Here is a 20,886-nt window from a genome sequence, read left to right on the forward strand (position 1 = left end):
CATGAAAACAATAGAACTCATGAAGATTGCCAGTTTGGAAGAAAAAAAAAAAAAAAAAGATTATTTTTCAAATTTGCTTCCAAGTTATTGGGATGAACCAGAAGCTTTCAGAGTGCTGATTTATTGCTCTCTGCTAGCGGCTCACCAGGACCCCTCTGCTTCTCCAAAATCAACAGCTTCATAGAAAGCGATGGAAGGTGTATGGAACAAAGAGTGGAATAAATTACATTAGCAGTTAACTTCCTTTACAGTTAATATATATCAATAAATATCTACAAAACGTTTGAGGCTTTGACCAGAAAGCCATGTAAAATAAACTGTAGTCCTACTTTTTTCTTTTTTTTTTTTTAAAGTCAAAATAGATCTAAATGATGTTAACTGTTTCACAGCAGGGGTCTCGTTCTGGTTTCACACTGGTGTCACTGTTGATTTTGGAGGGGGAATGTGATCAGAATAAGGACTGTCACTCCTTCCACTTTACAACAGGCTACTGGTGCTACAAGAACACTTAGCATTTCCATACTGTCCTGTTTTGCATCTTCAAAGCACTGGGGAGAGATGAGCTATTCGCCATGGGGCTCATCTGAGGCAAATGAGATAATATGATCCCTTGAAAGAAATGGGAAACCCAAGAGGGAATGGGAGAATTTGTTACTGGATATTTTTGCAACAGGAACTGAGTGTGCAGTGTCAGAGCTACTTGTTCCTGGTATAAGCAAAGGCTCCACAGTTTGATAGGCCAGTGAGGTGAGAGCCCAGGAGGTCTTTCCTTTTAACCCTGTGTGTGCTGAAATATCTTCTTGCTGTTTTTTAAATTAGCTGGTCTTGAAAAACCTGTGGTCTTTGGTCAAAAACTCCCCAGTGGTTTCTGTGTCTGTAATATCTCTGTCCATGAAGTTTTTGCTTGCATGGAGGTTTCCAAACATGAGACAAGGGCACTATCAGCAGATGGGGTGCTGGTCCCCAAGAGCTGCAGGGGCAAGGTTTTCCCTGCAAGAACAGCACTGCAGATGAATGTAACCAATTTTGTTCTTTTTTCTCCAAAGAAAGAGGAAAAGGGAGTGAACGGAGTGAGGTGTTACTCTGTGTCCAAGTGAAGGGTGTAGCAAAGGGTATTTTTTGGCTGAGATTGCAAATACTTGTTAAAGAGAGAGCAGGCACCTCCCGGCATTGGCTGTGGACCACCAGCAGGGGAGAGAAGCAAGAGTGGAAAACTCTTAGATAGTGTTGAAAACCTCAAAGCAGTCAACCCACAGAGAGCTTACCCTTTGGAGACATGCTACGTGAAAATACAGCCAGACAAACGCCCTCAGCGAAGTTTCTGAATTGCATGACGAACAATTTTGTAGGAAAGAGGTGACAACATCCTGGATTTGTCTGATTTCTGCAAACACTTTTCCTTTTAAAACAAGTCTCCTGATTGCTCAGCAAAACTCTAAGCTGTAATATTTGGGGTTTGGATTTTATTTTTTTTAACTTCTCTAAATGTTTTCCTTTTTCCGTGATTAATTTTTTTATAACAACGTGGAAAAGAAAATGAAGTGGTTCTGAGAAAAGTGGGAAGAGAAAGAAATGGGAGAGAGTGGAGAAAGAACAAATGCTTTTTAGGGGAAAAGCTATCCTCTGTTTTTCAAACACCTTTCTGTAGCAGAGGATGCAGACAGGGCACAGGGAGGGAGCTGTGGTCACTGGTGGTGAGGCAGTGTAGCATCCTTCATCCGGGCTGGAGGGGTGCACAAAGCACTGTGGTGTGGAAGTGCTGGGCCCCTGTTTTATCATATGGGTGGTTTGGTTGGAAAAAGCCTGGCATTTCCTTCCATCCTCTTATTTGACTTGACCTTTGCAATGAGCTACAATGATTTGTAGCAATTATACATGCTTATGTATGCCATGTTTTCTAGAAAAAATAAACTATCTTAGAATGGCCATGGAGAATTTTAAGTGTATTTAACGGGTGTATTTTCTTTCGCTTCTGTTCTTGTTTAAAGTCATAGTGCCATGGACTCTGGGGCTTGCTTTAGGGCAGCAGGTAGCTTTTTCCTGGTTGTGCTTGGATGCCTGCAATAAATGCTATTGGTTTCACAGACAAACCTTACCTGCATCACTGCTGAAATTATAATTTCAGCAAAATCACTGGCAAAAGTCCCACTGACTTTATGGGGTATCTTAAATTCCAGTTTGCTGGAACAGATCCACCTCTTGATATGTGCTGGGAAACATATTTTATTGTTCATAAATATTTTGTTGATATTAAAAACTAGTAAGTGCTTATTTAAAATGTATGACTGGGACAGATAGAATTTGGTTTGTTCAGAACAATCTGTGGAAGCATTTGGAGGAAAGGGCCATGTCTGGAGCAAAGAGAAAGTGGCATCAGTGGAGATAATATAGATAAATGCGTTCAGAATGCTTTTTTTTCTGGAAAAATGAAGCTGGAAAGATTCTTGTGCTCTGAAAAACATGTGTGTGTGTTGCATTGAGTGAGATACCAAGGAGAAGAACTTGTCAAAGCTTATGTGTGCCAGCCGAAGACCTAGGCTTCGTGAAAACAAATGGGAAAAAAATATATATAGTATAACCCCACCCAAAACAATGCTGTCATGCAGGAATAAGCGTTCTTCCATATAATGAAATAAAACTGTCCCAAAGTGGCTGTGTTTTTTTTCTAAAAATACAATGACTTGACTTATCCAAACAAGTTGGATGTAAACATATTGTGGTGCCCTACAGAATGATGCAGAATACACCCGCACGTGCAACATGAAGTATAGCTGCTCTTAAGATTCATGATTTTCCAATCAGCTAAGTATGTACTGCTTGCTACTGGGTGACCTTGTGAAGATATAACTACAGCACATGCTGCTGAGAAGTCACTTGCAGGAAAAATTGTGGCCTTGTATCTCCTCGGAAACAAATGCTGGAAACCAGTCTTGCCAGACCTTGAGTTTTTGAAGTGGACAGCATTATAGGATTAATTATTTGATACTTTTCCTGATTAGTGTTTTTGTTATGAGTATTTCTGTTAGTGTTTCAAGGACTTAACTACAGTGTATCACAGTGTCACTCAAATATAATTAAGACTCTCTCACTGTAATTGCATAATTAAAAAGCTGTCTGGCTGCTGGTACAAAACCTTCTGTCTCTGTTCTACAGCAGCTTGGTTTTCCAGAGGCAACTCCCTGAAACTCCAGCCCTCCCTGAAACACCTGGGTATAGCACATGAACGGGTAAATCACTGGTGCTGTGACGTGTCCATTGGGCCTTCTATGACAATCTCCCAGCTCTTGCGCTTTCATTCTCAGCTGACTTCTCCCCCTGGTCCGATTCCCACACTCTTCCTAAGGGAAGTTCAGGCAGGGCACCCCTTTGGGATTCAGGCAGGGCAGGGTCCCTCACTGGTGGTTTCCCCAGGGCATTTTTGCTGTGATGGTGTGTTTATACAGGCATAAGAGAGGGGATGAGGTGGCCAAGCCTTCTCCAATTCATTTTTTTTTTTAACCTATTGGTGCTTAGAGTGAGAATTGTTCAGCTTCCCAGAGCAGATGCACGGGTGTTTGTAGGTTAGTGCTGAAGTGGCTGCAGCAGGAAGGGGTTAAATTCCTTTTTATTTGTAATGTGCTTTTGAAACAAAACTTCATGACCTGGCTTTTTTCCCCCCCTTTCTTTTCTTCTTTTCAAGTGATTACACTTTGCCGCATTATAAGGGAGCAAATGCATTTGTGTCTCAGGACCGTACTCTACCAGATACTGACATGTTCAACATCTCCCGTGGCTTACCAAACACATCAGGGATGTGGACCTCCCTCTGTTTTCTCATTATGCCAAATAATGAAATGTGGAAATAATTCTAATCCTTTCTTCTGGTTGTGCTGTACCTCTGAAAATATGATAAACTCAATCCAATTAAAAGTCATTACCTCTACAAGGCTCAGTCTCTATCTATAACCTTTGTTTTATAATTCACTCTGTTATCTGTCTTCATTATAATTTGGTAGAATAGTCATCTTTTATTACCACTTTCTGTTAGAAAGAGGCATGTGATTTCCAGTGCTACTTTGTGACACACTTCAGTTTAAAACAGTAAAGGTCTACTAATGAGGAAAAAAAGCTCAGTTACACTGATTTATTAGGTTGAGATAAAGTTTCATTTGCATTGATTATAATACTGTAGGTTTTAAGTAATTGTTTTGATTTAAAAATGTTCTTTTGCAGTAATAGTTTTTCACTGTGTCAGGGACTGTTAAAGTGCATTACCTTTCCTGTCTTATCCCAGCTGATACAGATTCAGTTAAATTTTGTTCCTGGTTAGTATTTTCTATATGTAAGTGGCTGATCTCTCTAATTCACATTTAACCTTCCTGTCCTTAGTTTTGTCCTAAGCACATTGGCTTCTCATGCCATGTCAGCGTGAGAATATATGTCATGTTTACCATTATGGCAATTGAACAATGAACAAAAGCTGGTTCCTCTAACCCATTTTCCTCCCTTAGCAGTGACCAGTACTCAGGGCTCACAATTTCAAGCCAGATTATTTTTTTGTCCTCTTGGATCTAATCCATATAGAGTCACGAAGGGCATTAGTGAGTATGTGCTAGCTGCTGCAGCTCTGCTTGGTTGAAATATTTTACTAAGATACAAATTTAAAATATTAGTTAGAGTTTAAGCATGCTGCTTTCGGCTGTCTCCCAGCCGGTGTGGATCTCTACAGGCTCCTTGCTAGCTGCAGATCTGGCCCACAGTATATCAAACCCTACAGCTGGCATTTCCCTCTTCTCTTACACCCTGCTCTGTGTAACCCAGAAAAGATTTTGAAAGTCAAATATATATTTATTCCATTGAGGAAACTTTATCAACCAGCACCAAAGTTTATTGGCACTAGCTAGTGATATAATGGGTAGTTTAAACCCTGCTAACTGCGAATAATTTTTCAGCGGTGTTTATGATTGCAGTAGACTCTAACAGACCAGAAGTACAGATAACATAAATATTTCTACCAGAGATGATTGTACTGGAGCTATAAATAAAATTAGACTTAACTTGTAAATAAATTCAGTGCGTGCCAGCCAACATTTATAATTCTTTGTTGCTGCATGTAATACAGTAATTTATAGGGAAAGTGCACAGGAACACAAGCAGCCAAATTTTGCTTTTCAGTTATGCAGGTGCAACTTCCCCTGACATCAAGGAAAGCGGCTCCTGTGCAAATGAAAGTAGAATTTGACCTGTAGTCTCTCAGTGCTGGACTCTAATTAAAAGCCAGCGTCTGGTCCACATCAGATGCTTTTGACTGTGTTACTCAATTAGACATGAATGACACTAGACAGAGCACCAAATGCTACTAGTTATTGTAGGGGCTGATAGTGAGAATTGCCAGAGCTGATGGGCAGGTCCCTACACAGTTACTATATTATAATTTTGCTGGTCTAGTACCAACACTTGACAACACTGAAATTATCCTTTCGCAAAGGCCTGATGCTCTCACATGTGTGTAACTTTGCTTCTTGTTCACCTGCAGACAGGTTTCTCCCAAGTGCTTGATGCTCATCCTTCCCTCAGGAGCTCACTTCTGCTCCCAGTATGAGCCTCTTGTTCCAGGGTTATTTTTTTCTGCAGACACAATAATTTAAGAGGCAAAATCTGCTTCCTATGCAAGGAAAGCTTTTAATTTGTCTTGTCAATTGTCTGCACTGGTGTTAGATGCACATCTTGCCATGAGGCACAGACAGAAGCTACCAGCAGCACTAAGCGCTCTGCATGGGGTGCTCCGGCAGTGATCCAAACTGAGTTCCCTTTCCATTTCATGCAGAAACTGCCGCCCACAGCATACCACTGTGAAAAGTTGGTGAATTCTGTACTTCAGTCCCCAAAGCATGCTGTGCTCAGGCTGCCTCCAGCTGCCTTTTTCTCCTGCCTTTGTCTGCGCAGCTTTTCCTACAACTCCCTCTTCTGCCAGCGCCGCAGAAGGGTTTGCTCGGTGTGGCTTGGCACTGCGGTGCAGGGAGGCTTTCCCGAGCGTGCTGTGCAAATGCCCCTTGTGATCTGCAGCATCACAAGCACGAAGGGAAAGCTGAAATCTGGGCACCACATTTCCCTCTCATTTTGTTACATTATTGTCAGCCTGAAGAAATTTGAGCAACTTTGGCTAACTTCAGGACAGACACTCATCTCATTTATTCTTTGGTGGAAGTCTAAAGTAATTACTTTGAATTTAACGGTCATGTAGGAGAAATAAGAATCTGGCCTTTGGGGCCACCACGGGTGCTTTGGTCCCCCCTTGCTCTCGTTGCGTGGTCCATGAGCATGGTTTTCAGGGTGGGACCTTTTGAGTGTGTTCAGGACAGCTTTGGTTTTCTCACGCTTGTATTAAGATAAAGTAATAGAGGTATGCAAAATATCCATCCATTTGAAGGTTAATGTTTGTGAAAGTACTTTTCCTTGGTAATTGAAGTAATGATTGAAAACTGCTTCAAGCACTGTGTTTATCTCTAAACTTGCTTGTAATCTCTTTTGTTGTACAATGAAACTTTCTATTTGTAAAACAGTTTTTCTCACCCCGTTAGTTTTATGATTTTTGCCTAACTGGGAATTACTAGGTCTATTCTGTTTAGAATTTAATGTCATTTGATTAGGTCTGTCTGATGCTTTTCACAATGGGGTCCTGCCTGGGGCCCCTGGACTGTGTTACAATACAAATAATAATAAATAATCGTCATTAGGTCCAGCTCCACAGAACAGTTCTGTGAATAGGGAGCAGCACAAACCAGTTTCAGGTACGTTAACTGATAAAATGTTCAGGTAGAGTAATGTAGCACTTGGCTAGAGTCCCTCCTGTGTCTGGAGATAGTAACCCAACCTCTGTGTGTTTCTAAAGCTTGGGATCCTTCCCTGCTTCTCCTCCAGAGGATGTAAAAGTGGCCCCCTCGGAGCCATGCCTACCTGGTGTGGGGCTGTCGGGTGGCTCCATGTAGTTCATCACTGGCTATACACTCCTTTTGAAGCTAATAGGTTTCTTTCTCTTAATTTTCTGCTTTTCCTGACCTCCTGTGTTCTAGAGTGATGTGGATATATTTTGCAATCAATCAGTCCCTGACTGTAACAGGTTTTTTTTCTTTAATACTTGTTCAAACAGAAATTCAGATAAAGGTGTCCCATTTGTATGCAACAGGAAATGCCTGCCTCCTTTTCAGATATCCCTGCAAATACTCCATGCTGATTTCCTCAGCGCTGAATTGAAATGTTAGGTCAAACACATGTAAATGGACTCCAGTCTCTTTAAAGGATCCAATTCAGGGCTTTGTGGTACACTCAGGTCTACCCTCACCTTTCTCAGGAGAAGGGACTAATTCACCTGATCCTAATATGCTCCCCTAAAGCCTTCATCAATACATCCTCACCAAAGGCTTTTATCAGGCATGGTCAACAGTGCTAGAGGAGCTCAAAGCTCCTGACATGTGATGGGCTTCTCCCATTGAACACAGCCAGGTCCTTCTGATGTCTAGTCTTTGGGGCTAGGGGTCATCTTTCTCACCTTTGAGACGTTGCAGGCATGAACCTGTGTGTATCTTCTCACTGCAAAGAGCCACTTTCACATTTAGCTCTTACTTTATCCTGCTCGGAAGAATATGGCATTAGAAACACTCTTGAAGTAGGCTCTCTAGATGCTTTTGCTTCCAGCCTACCTCCTTCATCCTGAGTAATCAGATATCTACCTTATGACTAAGTCACTGGTGGCCACGTGCATGACTCCAAGTGCAGAGAACTGGATTTATGTGCTAGAGACTTTCAGTCAATAGTCACTTTGGGGGAATGTATATCCTCAGGCACAAATTGCCTGAAGAAAGGGAGAATGGATAATATGTATGGATATATTTCTGTTTGTTAGGGGTGGCTTTGGGTCTGGAGATCTGGATTCAGACACGATCCTTTGTGAAGACTTTGTTCGAACTTTGAGTTGGAGACCACCCTGAAATGCTGATATGTGTAACAGGCTAGTGCGTCCCCTTGACATGAGATGCCATCATGTGGCATTTCAGCTGCAGAAAAGCATGGTTTCATTGAATGTGTGGCCCAGCATGCTTTTGAAAACAGCATGCCTCTGCCTCACTAGCAATCACAGCCAGTGGAAAGCGGTTTGGGTTGTGTTCAGCAACCTCTGCCTCTCTGTCATTAGTGCTTGCTACCTAATTGCTCTTGGAAAGGAAGAGCGTGCTGAACTGCTAAGAAACATCCGAATGGAAGGAAGTCCTCTCCTCCCAGCCATGCACAGAAGCCCTCTTGGTCTCAAAATGACCCCAGGCCCCAGAGTTATGGCAGTAGCTTTGGCATGTCACACTCCTGTCCTCACCAGGCACATCCCCAGCACGCAGCCACGTGGACTCTTTCCTGCTGGCGTGCAAGGTTGTGTCAAAAGTGCAAATGCAGGTGTCCACCCTGGTCTTTTAGTAGCAATTAACCTTTCCTCTTGGGTTTCCTTTGAAGCTTGCTCATGTTTTTTATTGTAAAATAGCAGTGAAGAATTTTATGGAGGCTAATATCTAAGCTTCCACATTACCTAATCTCATCTGTTCCCTCATCAGGGGCCTCGATTTTATTCCATCCTATTTCTAATGGGGATAATTACTGGATTTTGAAGAAGCCATCTTGAATTTCAAAACTGCAGTGCTATCTGTGTGAATGATTTGCAGTTAACTGGGAAAATGATGCTTACCAGCACAGTCCCTGGGTCTAATTCTAACCTCACAAAGACTTTTCTATCAGTCAGTACCCTATGGTTTTGCTGGAAGTCCCTCTGATCCACGTGAGTGTAAATTTTAAGGGGAATAGTCCCACACCCTTTGAAAATGAAGACCAGATCTTGGTTCATGGACATTGATTTTAATATAGCTCCTTCTATCATTAATTTCAGAAATATATATCTTAATGGTCTTCCTGTCTCTTGGTCAGTCGTAATTCAACTTCGTGTTTATTTTGAGGTTTTAAAATATATTTTTGTTAGAATGCATTGCTATTTCAGGCAGAATAATATTTCAGTAATCCGTTTTACCCACACTGTTAGGGCTTTGGGGCATATAGGCATGTTATATTTTCCAGAGCTTTCAAACTGAAAGACCATGTTTAACGACGACATTGGGTGTGGCTGCTGGAAATCAAAGGAGGCACAATAGACCCAGCAAACGGACTTGTCTCCCTGCCAGGCTTCCAGAGGCCAATTTATCAGCTGCAGGTTTGACCCTATATGGCTAAAACCGAGTGTAGCCAGAATGACTGAGATAAGTATAACTGAGGCCTTTGAGTCTGCAAGAGAGAAATTAAACCAGACTGTCCCTGGGGGACAAGAAACATCTGCAAAGCTGTGCTTGCTAAATGTTTAAGGCTCATCTTGTGCTGGCCTGTGGGCAGGTGCTGCTGGCAAGTAGGACTGAGGAAGGTGTCCCTTTGGGGAAAGGCACAGAGCAGGTCATTACTTTCTGTGACTTAAAGGATTGGGCTGAGCTGCTTTGTTTGGAGAATCGAGTGTGGTTGTGAGGCACAGGGAGAGCCTTGGTCTTATGGGCTAGTGCTTGGTGGGATGGGGACAACAGCAGTGAGCATGTGAGATGGGCTTTTTAAGGAGTTTGAGTGTCAGGCGCCCATCTGTCATGGAAAATCAGTAGGATTTAGATGCCTGAAGTTTAAAAAAAACCAAACAAACAAAACAACAAAAAAACCAACCAAAAAACAACCCTTCCAGTGAGCCATGTGCTTATCATCATGCAGATCACTTTCCTTATGTGATTTCTTTTCCTGCACCCCATGTGTATACATGGGTTAGGGTTTGGAGGTTTTTTTTGTTTCAAAACCAGCTGAACTCTTTTAGGCAGGACTGCAATCTAAACAGTTGGGGAAAGACATCTAAATGGGAGCGAGCCTGCCCTGGGTGGACATGGCATTGCTGCTGGCCTGTGAAGGCAGGGAGTGCGTCGGAGTTTGGAGGATGCTCAGGAGGTGGTGGGCCAACCTCTCACCCATCCCGCCATGCTGGGGCACAGCCATGTTTGGGGTCAGCAGCAATACCACGGTATAAAAGAGATGGCTGCTAACATGGTCGTTTCAGTGCAGGGTGAAATGAGTGGTGACATCCAGGTGGAGCTGTGTCCCTACCTCTTTCATGTCTTCTTTCCTGTTCCTTGGAGTCCAAGTTGAGTTTTGCTGCAGGTCAGCCCTGGGCAGGAGAGTATGGACACAGGCTCGTAGGTGCTAGTCACAGAGCAAATTCTCTGTCATGAGCCTTTGAACATCTTTGCCAAACTTGGCACTGCTAAGCTATGACAGGCAGGATTTCTGAAGCATGAGTGATGGAAAATCCCTGTGTGTGTCCTTCTCGGCTAAATGGTAGAGTCAGTCAAGATTTTTCTACTTCTCAGAGTGCCAGGTATTAGAAAAGTGACAAACTAATCAATATTGGGTTCAATCGTTAAAGTGCAGGGAGAGTCTGCCAAACCAGAGGCCGAGGGAATGGGTAGCTGAACTTTCTTGTGACATGTATGAGGTCATAGCCAGTGCCACATAAAAGAAAGAAAAACAGTTCATGGCTGTGAATAAATTGCTCACAGATGAAGAATCCAGTTTGCCAGTCATGTGATGGGAGCAATCTATTCAAATGATTTGTTATGTCCCAGTGTTTGTCTTAGGCAGTACCAGAAGCATGAAAGTACAGATATAAAACTGTGAGATAATATATAACAAAGATGTGAGAGATAATGGGCTATGACCAGTTTCCAGTGGAAAAGGCATACAGTGCTAATCTACCATGGATAGTTTCTTAAATGAGCAAGAAATTGAAAGAACATTTTAAAGTTTCCTGTTTCTTCACTGAAACGGAGTTATTCTGAATGCCAAGCCCAGCGTAACACTTTAATTTCCGGGCCAACCATATTATGCAAATATCTTCATGCTCAGATCTTAAATACTCAATCTCTCAACTTCATTCCTTGGAGAATAGTATTTTCGCCTCCTGTTTCATTAGAATTAAGTGAAATGAGTTCTAATGTGTAGGAAAAGTATGGTAACATTAATAAATGAATGTAAATAATTAAGAAGTTTTTTTACTTAGCTTGTCTTTTTGCTCCTTTTGCATGTATTATTGGGTTGAGTGCTGTATTCCTGGTGCAGCTAAAGTCCCTGCTGAAGTCACTCAGAGTTTTTTGACTAAAAGGAATTTACAATCAGCCTTACATTTTGAGCTGTCAAAAATAGTGAGGTTTTCTTTTTTCTTTTTGTTTGCTGGCTAAGCCCCAGAGATGAAGGGTTTTTTTTAATGTGTTTTGGATCTGCCCCAGGTTTTTTTGCAACTGTAAGAGGAGAACGTTCATGTTCTCTATAAGGTGCTGTTTGGATCCTGAACTTATTTTAGACCATTGCATTTCTTGGAGGTCAATGGTAAGACACTGATTTACATCAGCTGAAGTGCTTGCCAAGAGTTGTGTGGTAGGCTGGATCCTTTCTTCCAAAGACTAATTGGAGGCCATCAAACTTAATTTTGGCTACTTTAGGTTCAATCTGTCTCTCTGAAACACCAGGAAAGCTTTCCTGCTTTTCACTTCACTTAGGTTTCAGTTGTAACGTATAATGCTGGCTTTCAATTGTAATTTCAAAGAGTATGCAATGCAAAGCGCTATATCCGGACCAGATTGGACAATAGGGTGTGCCTTGCATATACATCTGTATGTAATTCCCTCGCCTGTGTTCAGTGATGTAAACCACTTTTGATGTCAGGATTATTGAGAAACACTGTGTACCCCCAGGCCTACAATACGGAAAAGGCTCAGCTCCTTCCAGGGTGAGGCTCTGCTGCAGGACTAGTGATTGATGAAGGTGCCTCCCGCCTACCAAACTGTCCTCTCCATTTCATGTGTGGGCTGAAAGGGTTTCATATGCAAAATCTGTCAGGATATCTCAAATCCTACTGTTTGGCTTTATTTTCCAGGTGATGAATGTCTCTATGAAACCTTTCCTGAACTTCCTTTGGAGGAAGCGCCAGAAACTGATGGAGAGGCTGCAAACATCCAGTGTCCAACATCTGCCCACATTCAAGAGCCGTCTTCTCCAGCAACCTCCAGCGAAGCTTTCACACCGAAGGAGAGCTCTCCTTACAAGGCTCCAATATACATTCCTGATGACATTCCTATTCCTTCAGAGTTTGAGCTCCGAGAATCCAACATTCCTGGAGCAGGATTAGGGATATGGACCAAAAGGAAGATTGAAGCAGGGGAAAAGTTTGGTCCTTTTGTAGGAGAGCAGCGGCCACACCTTAAAGATCCCAGTTATGGTTGGGAGGTAAGACACTTTACATTCTTTCGGTCTGTTAAACTCTCTTGCGTGTCTATAAACACAGAAATATTTGCAGAATTTGAGTCCTATCCTGCAGCAGCCAGGAGATATTTGTGTGCATGAAGAATGCTTTGTGGCCTTTCAGGGCTTTCTGGATGGAAACAAGTATAAATTAAAAAAGAAAAAAGGCAGGAATTATTGTTGCTTTTCATGCATGAAGTCTGTCTGGGTGAATATTGGCAGGTGATGCCCCTTTTGAGAAGGAAAGGAAGAAGTTGCATTGTTGGAACGTTGCATTTTTAATTTGTTCTTGTGCAGTCCTGCAGTATGTCTGTGAGTGAGGGATTTGTAAATGACACTGCACTATCTATTTGAAAAGAAACTGGATACTACTTTCAGGCTTGTGCACTGCCACTTTCTGTTGACAATGGTTAGAATAGCCCTAAAAACCTAGTATTGTGTGGTGAAAATTGCTATTGCAGAACCTTGTGCCACTCGGGGACTTTGAAAGCTGGGGGTTTGACCCTGGTTCCATTTATCTTAATGGGAATTTTGCCATTTATGCAGTGAAAGTATGTTTGGATGCTAGTGTAAAACCTAGCACACATGGGGATGACGTGGCTCATGTTACTTCTGCAGATGCTCTGAGAAATGTTGCTTTTCTTGAAGGAGCTCAAGGCCTCCTTTGAGTACAGCAGTTGTCTCTTGCTTTCCCTGCCTTTGAGGGCAATGTGTTTTCCTTGCTGTGGTGTCACCATGGAGCTGGCTGAATTGCAGGTCCATGGTTAGGTCAGGGCTTTAGACCTCAAGTGGTGCACGTTGCCAGCTGTGTTATGGTGTAACAAATGTTCTTGCATGGTTTTATTCATAGTTTTAACAATGTGCTGTAGAAACAGAGTGTAATCTCAGCTTTCCATCTGTACGTTTCCTTTCATTTCTGATAAGGGGAGAAGTGCAGAGTTTACATGGCTCTCCAGGGGCACAACTGACCTCTGGAGAGTTGGGAGGTTCATTTTCCCAGTAAAAATGGAGTTTCACTGTGGAGCAGAGCCTTGCAGATATGGTGGAAAATGGAGGTTTGATTTGCTCTTAAATGTCCATAAATACTCAGTGAGTTCGTTCTGAACTTTCCATCCAGTTGTTTAAACTCTGGTGAGACCTGTGACAATAGGACAGAATAGTGTCAGGAGAAATTATAGACTTGGCAGCACTCTATCGAGCTAACAGACCCTGATGCAATATAATTGCTGGTGAGAAATCTTTTTTACTTGAAAAAGGCACCAGGAAGCCGTAAAATCTGGCTTCCCCATCACAATTAAGCTCAGATATTGATAGCAAAAATTGGACCAAAACTGCTGAGACATGGCTGTACTTGCAGGTTTGACACATACAAAATTAGGGTATTTTTAGGGTATTCCTCAGGTGGTATAGTCCAGGATAGCCCCATTAATATTGAGGGAAACCTGTACTGATTTTACACTTAGATGTTGATGATATACTACGATATTAGAGACTAATTTTTCTGCTTAAAATATTTAAGATTTTGGGGGTCTACAAAATCCAGACAAGAAATGCATTTTGATAGTGCTGGAAGCCCAGCTGGCAGACTGAATCCCTTTCAAGCTGCAGGGCTGGTGCCATTTGAACAGCGTTATGTATTTGGGACAGCTAGGGAGAAACTATTGAAAAGTGCTGGAGCAAAATCACACAAAATCAACAGTCAAATCCCTCTGCAATTTGGCCACTCATCTAGAAGTACTCTGCAGTGTTCAAGGGAGCTTGAAACAGAATATTTTTCCAACAAGTGGGTTAAGTACATTTATTGTAGTTGAAGGGAGAGAAAGAAATGCTGGTTAACAGAGTTTACATAATGAGTAAAATGGCATGTAATGAAGGTTAAGGCTGAAGGACCGATGTGGGGGACCTGGTAGTGCTGGAGAAAACCTTACTAGTGCCATTCCAGCCCAGATGGTCATCATCATACTGCTCTGGAAACCACCACTACCTTGGGATAAAAAAGGGAGAAAGAAGCTGTTACTGGTGTGTGGGCTCGGGCAGTGTTGAGGGAAGCGTGGGATGGTGAGGGAAAGGTATCATTCATTGAGCTTTAAGTATGGTCTTGTGAAGAGGAGTTTTTCTGCCTGAATGGGCACTTCTGTGGAACAGGGTGTTTCTCCTGCCAGGTGGCAATAAGTCAGTTAACAAATGGGGAATTCAGTCTGTTGTTACTGATATCAAGGTGAAATTTCATTATTACATTTTAATTGGAGGATGGAAGGATGGAGCCATAGCTTCTGTATGGTACTGACTCTGGATTTAAATGACTTTGTAGTATAAGAGGTTTTAAAATATTTTTTTCCATAATGATGCTTGCATGCTGAGTGAATTGCACTGGTGCAGCTGCTGTCAAGATATTCTTCTATGTTTGATTATATGTAATTCCTACAATAGTTCATGGTGCTATAGAAGTCAGCTGTGTCTGGTGGCTTCAAAAGGTGAGATCCCTCAACCTGGTCCCACAGACCAGGGAAAGCATTTTGCTGTGACCTGACTTGTTTCCTCATCTCATGTGCACTGCTCAGAGAAATACATAGTGGGGTTGCAACACTGCTAATGATTGTGTGCTTATTTAATTCTCTTGCATAGACTCCCCTGCAGCTACAGTGAGGGTGACTAAGTGATTGCAAAATCAATCTTTCCATTTTATCTGCATTTTTCTGAGTTTGAGGTGAAACACTGAACATACAATGGTGTTTGTCTTTCAGAGATGATGAAGGAAGAATCTCTGTTCAAGAAAATAATTAGCATAAACATATTCAAATATTTTTGGAAGGGAAGTTGAGCATCTTCCTTAGCTGTATACTAATGCTGCATATATTACTGGTTTTGCTATGAAAGATTTGCTCTTTTTTTGCAATTATTTAGAATTGCTAGGTAACCTAGAGTCTTAAACTAGAAAATTTCAAACCAAAACCTTACCTGCACATTGCAGTGAAGACTTTATAGCTACACACGGATTTGGACTGTAACTTTTTGGACAGGACATTTTTATAATAAATTATACTAAATTCCCTTGCAAAAGATTGTGGTAGTTCTGGGTATTTCCAGCTGTGGGATGCTGCTTCTTCCAGTGTTTGTGACAGATGTCCATCTGAGTTGATATTAGGATTAGCCTGTAGTGGTTGGGAGAGAAGTGGAAGCTGGAGGAATTGTTGCTGTTAAATTTTGCAGCCAGGCATCTGATGATTAAAAAAAAAAAAAAAAATGCTGCAGAAGATTTAAGAATTTCATTGGGCCTGTTCCTATGTTCCTGTATAGCAAGACTCCCTATGGCATCAATGCAGAGTTTTGTCAGAGCAAGTTCAAGAAAACAATGTCTATTGTGTCCATTTATATACTTCAGCCATAAAACACACTCTAGGACAAAGAGAATTTGTTGTGATATAGTTGTGCTTGGGTCATGATTAGAGTGCTGTAGACCAGTTCAAATGAAAAGCCATAAATTTGAATTTTATCTCATTTTGTGGGTCTAGAGCTGAGCATTATCTAATCAGGTATTGGTTAGCTAAAGTACAAATCGAACAGGGGGTCACCGGACAAGGGGAAAGGTCAAGCTTTTTTGCAGTTTGTCACTAAGGTTTTAGTATTTGCCGGCAGCCCGAATATCCGAGGGGGTCGGGAGGCTGTTGCTCAGTGGTTGTTTGAAAAGGGAAAATTGACTGCTGCTTAATCAACAAAGAAAACAAGCTTTTAAGGGACGGCAGTAATTTTTTTAAACAAAGCAAAAGGAACGCAAATTTAGTGATTTCATCATAGTTCATGCCCTGCTATGAAAAACAACTGGGGAGAGTATTTCAAAGAAAGCCTTTGAATAGGTCACCAAAGCACATGCACCTATCTTCGACTGACATCTTCCGGAGTATGTCAAATATTCAAATCCAGGTCCCTTACTGCTATAGCAAACTCAGTCTCATTCATCAGTGCTGTTTCTTCACAGTTTTTTTTATCCTAAACTTTTATTTCTTTACTGGGAAGGTGAAAACAGGAGCAATAAACTCTAATAAATCAAACTTGTCAGAGAAGTAAAAAATATTTTAGAGCTTTATAAAGCAGCATATAGTCTGTTTATAGAGCAGAGTATATTTTCCTGTCATGACAGTGAGGCTGAAAAACATCTCAGATTTGGTAGAGTATGCTTGAGTTGATGCTATTACCTCTAAATGGAAATTAGGAGGGTTTTTGCCTATTTGTTTACCTCTCCAACATTTTTGATGTGCATCTTTGGGGAAAGCTGTACAGCTTCCTAAAAATGGTTTTGGAGTAAAGGTATCTCACTGGTCTATAGGGACTGTAATAATTATAACTTTAAGTTTCAATTTTGCACTGTTTGGCTTTCTTTTGGGATATTTTAAATTTAAATTTAGGTTTATTTGGAGATTCTGGGTTCCAGATGTACTATGTATCTTTATGAAAAATAATTTACAAAACATAAAGGTGTAGGATTTTAGAGTTGAAATCTAATGTATATGCTCCCCAAACCAGCTTGTAGCACCTAAAATGATAGCTCAGTTTCCTTAATGGTCTCAGCATCCAGAAACTTCCACTTTAATCAACAGGAGTTACTGGCTGGTTCCTCTCCATGTATCAGGTTATCACGTATTTTGGGTCCTCCTTTGGCAAATCTTTGTCAGAATGCCGAAAGCAGTATCTGTCTCTTTTAATTATTTTTTTTATGAATAAAAACAGAACAAAAAGTGGCATCTTTAAATAATTGCACATCGGGATGCACACATCTTAAAACTTGTGTTAAGTTATTCTTAATAAACTACAACAGTGCTGGGGGAAATACTCCCTTGTAGTCAGTGAAATCACACTGGGAGAGAGCAGCAGATTGTCTTTTTCAAAAAGGAAAAAAGGAACAGAGACTTAATCACTTCTGAATATTTTTTTCTTTGGGATATGGAGTTTGTTCTAGTATTAAATAAAAAAACCCAAACCCTTAATTTTCTGCTGTTGTCTGACACTTTCACACTGCACTGACTTACAGACCAAATCTTGACCTTTTCTTGAATCATCTTTAAGAGCATTTACATGCAAAGCAACTCCAAACTCAACCAGGTGGTTAGAAATTGGGGAAGTATAATGCAGATTCCTTGCCTACATTTTCTCCTTGCATATGGATTTCAGCAGTATAGGGACTCCAGGAACCTTTGCAAAATTATTATTGAAGCAAAAGCAGGAATATGAATGTGAGTTGTTCTGTTATTTGAAATTAAAAAGGAGTAATTTGTTATAGTGGGGAGTGGGGATGCTTTTTGATCAATACAAGGCCAACCTAGTTTTGCAGATGGAGTATTCTCCCCTGGGTCAACAGACCATTTCTGGCAGCTGCAGGCGGGGGTGACATCCTTACCTTTTCTTCAATACATGGGTGATGTTTTATCCCATTTGGAGCTCAGCTTTGCAAGGCATAGAGCGCTCTGGCTGAGATCCAATAAAGCACTTAGGCATGGGCTTATCATCAACAGGATTACCCAGGTGTTTGAGTTAAGCATGTGCTTAACTGCTGTGTTAAGCTCTCTGTTAGGGACATAGCGTTCAGTGCCACATAGGATGGAGTTCATACGGTATATCTTGCCTGGGGTGAGTATGCACGAGGGTGCTTAACACAGGCCCTCGAAAGTTGCGGACAAAAAAAGACATTACTTACGGTGCTGTGAATGCTACCAGTCTGAATTCTTCTGTTGTTTGCATCCATGTCTTGTGGTAAGTCAGACGCTACTGCAGCAATAGGAGTCCTGTAGCAAGGTGGACAGATGCTTCATGAGCAAAGTGTTGCTCTAAGATGAGATGTCAGTTGTATACCCTAGCCAGCTACCTGGCTGTTAACACCAGCTTTCTCCCTGCCAAGAGGACAGACAGTTTATAATTACAAATGAGCAAACATCAGGTCCTTGAATAGCAAGATATAAGCAGGTAGACTAGTTATTCAGTTTGAATTAAATATATTGAGAGCAAAGGGGAGCTGTTGGTCCTTTGGGTTGTTTCTTGTGAATGGAAAAGGGTTAGGACATGGGGACAACATAGAGTAGTCTGTGGTTGTTTTTCTCTACTGTTCTGTACTTCCACTCTTCAATTCTAATTCTCTGATTAACATGATTAAGCAGACTCTCTCATTGTGAGGTCAGTGGGATGTGATGCCCTTGTTTTTTTGGACAAAGACCAGAAACTTCCCCTGCTCAGGCAACACTGCTGCTCACTGGAAAAGGAGCAGGGACAAGATCTGCAAAGTTCCCTCTTTGACTCTATGATGGAGCTATTATCAGAAAAAGTTCAAAACCATATTGCACAAGGTAGCTGAGAGGCTAAGGCGGTTGCCAGAAGGGAGGTGCTGCTCGCCTTTGTCCTGAACAGGCTCTGGCACTGGGTCTGCTGCTCACAGGGCTGATAAGTTGCTGAGCCAACCTAAAGTCAACATGGCAGCAGCATCAGGAAGAAGTTTTTAGCCAGTGCAGGAGGCTGAGTGGGTGCTGGTGTGACATGGCTGTGAAATCTCACATAAAAAAGGCAGAGCAGAACCTCTGTCTCAATTAAACCTGAAATGGTTTGTGTAGAAATTACTATTTCTCCAGCCATAGTGGATGTTCCACCATGTCCTTGACCTTGGGGGCAGGAAATTGCCCATTTCATGGCATGGTCTAAAGCCACAGAAACCTCTCTGTAGGTCTGTGTATGTATTCACCACAAGGCCACTGAGGTTTTAAATTTAATCAGGAGGAGCATTAACTCCCAAGGGAAGAGGAGTGAAACCATAATGGTCAAGTGGACTTAAAAGTAGGAGGGAGAGAAGGAAGTTTTGTTACCTTCTTCAGGGCAGAACTGGGGGGATGTTTCAGGAATTTACATTCCTCTTCAAAATAAGGTGGTTATTAATTACTTAAACATGACCTGGGTGGATTTTATTTGAGTTCAGTAGCACTTTGTCCAAGTAGGTAAGAGCACTAAATAAACTGAGAGAAAAACTGATGTTGGAGTAGATCTGAGAGATTATCAAAATATGAAGAAAAATCATTGTGAGATATGCCAGATGTCCCTTTAAAAGACAAAAACTGTAAATTGAATTTAGCCATTAAGAAAAACAACATCAGAAAGAAATATAAAAAAGACAGAACTGAAGAGAATTATAATTGTATCTAATAGAACTGACAAACGTAATTCTTCCCATTAAATAAATATGTTATAAAAAATTTATTATGAAATGCCACATTATGCAAGCCAGGATTCAAAGATGAGTTCTTTGCATTAAGTACAGTAGATGCCATTAAGGAAAACAGTCAATATGTCACTAAGCCATGGCCTGTAAAATTAAATTGATTTGGTAAATGTAAGTAAGATAGATCTGTTTGCTTTCATCATCAATTTTGAGTGGGTGAACAGGTGATGTCACCAACCTGGGAGCGATAAAGATGCAGGACCATCTGGAAAGCTTTGTGATGGATGGGCAACTGCTTTTGGATAGTGACAGTGCTGTGGTACTTTGTCACTTGGGATGCAGTACTTAATAACTTTTCAATACCATCATAATAAATTTCACTGCCTTATTAATATAGAAATGGTGAGTTATTACTGTGATGGCTATTGTAAATAACAAGAGATGCAGCTGTCAAAAGCTGATTGTTTGGGCATGTTTCTTTAAGCAACACAGTTGACTCGGGATAATCAACGTATGTCTATACCAGCAGAGTTTATTGCTCTTGTCAAAAGAAAAAGCTGCATTATTCAAAAATTATATGAAGTCCATAATAAACAAGTTTAATATATTATCAGACTTTTCCTATAAGTTTCCTAACACAGAATAATAAATCACTTTTAATAATGCCTTTCCATGTACAATAATATCCTTATGCTGTAATAATGTCCTTTCCTAACTATTCACCAAACAGAGAACTTCTGAAAAAACGGAAAGGTATCTCTCCCTTGTCAGAACACTTACAAAATTAAATCTCCCTATTTCATTAAAGGGCTACTTTTGATATAAAGCTGATGGGCTCTAGCTGTGTCTTTCTTTTTTTATTTTAATTGAACAGATGTAGTTAAAAGTAATCTATGACAAAGAAATACAGACAAAATTATAACCATGTGTCCCTAAATACTGGCAGGAAAGAGCATCTGTGGGTGTTTTATGAAAGCCCAGGACTGCTCCATGACATTGCTGCTAATGTCATCGGTCTGAGGACTGGAGAGAAACAAAATGCATAGATAGTTGTTAGTAGAAGATGAATTACCAGATCAATCATTTAGCACCATTCAGAGTATTATACCATTGTTCCCTGGGAAGATAATTACACAAACAAGAAAGACATCATTGATTTAAAGAGGCACAAACTTGTAAAGAATATCCAAAGCTGCTCAAACATATTATTTCTGGATTATTTTTTTTTTAAACCCTATTGACTTGCCTTTCAGGCTCTAGCTTTGTCCCTCTTTTCAATTAAATGTCTCTCCACTATTTCTATGACTGCTGAAAAGAGAGCCAGCAGTCTATTAACAGGCAATAAAGTTCAGGAAGCCTAAGAC

At 41.0% G+C, this 20,886-nt stretch overlaps 1 protein-coding gene across 6 annotated transcripts in view; it reads left to right on the forward strand.

Annotated features, from left to right (window-relative positions):
* MECOM (MDS1 and EVI1 complex locus) overlaps positions 1-20,886 on the forward strand; it is a 341,271-nt gene that overhangs the window by 140,000 nt on the left and 180,385 nt on the right. For all 6 annotated transcript variants that reach the window (XM_054834975.1, XM_054834980.1, XM_054834971.1 and 3 more), the window contains exon 2: positions 11,966-12,315. In XM_054834975.1, the coding sequence (XP_054690950.1) occupies positions 11,966-12,315 (350 nt within the window). The remainder of the gene's footprint in view (positions 1-11,965; positions 12,316-20,886) is intronic.

Source organism: Grus americana, chromosome 9 (assembly GCF_028858705.1).
Source record: "Grus americana isolate bGruAme1 chromosome 9, bGruAme1.mat, whole genome shotgun sequence".
In the NCBI taxonomy this organism is placed as follows: domain Eukaryota; kingdom Metazoa; phylum Chordata; class Aves; order Gruiformes; family Gruidae; genus Grus; species Grus americana.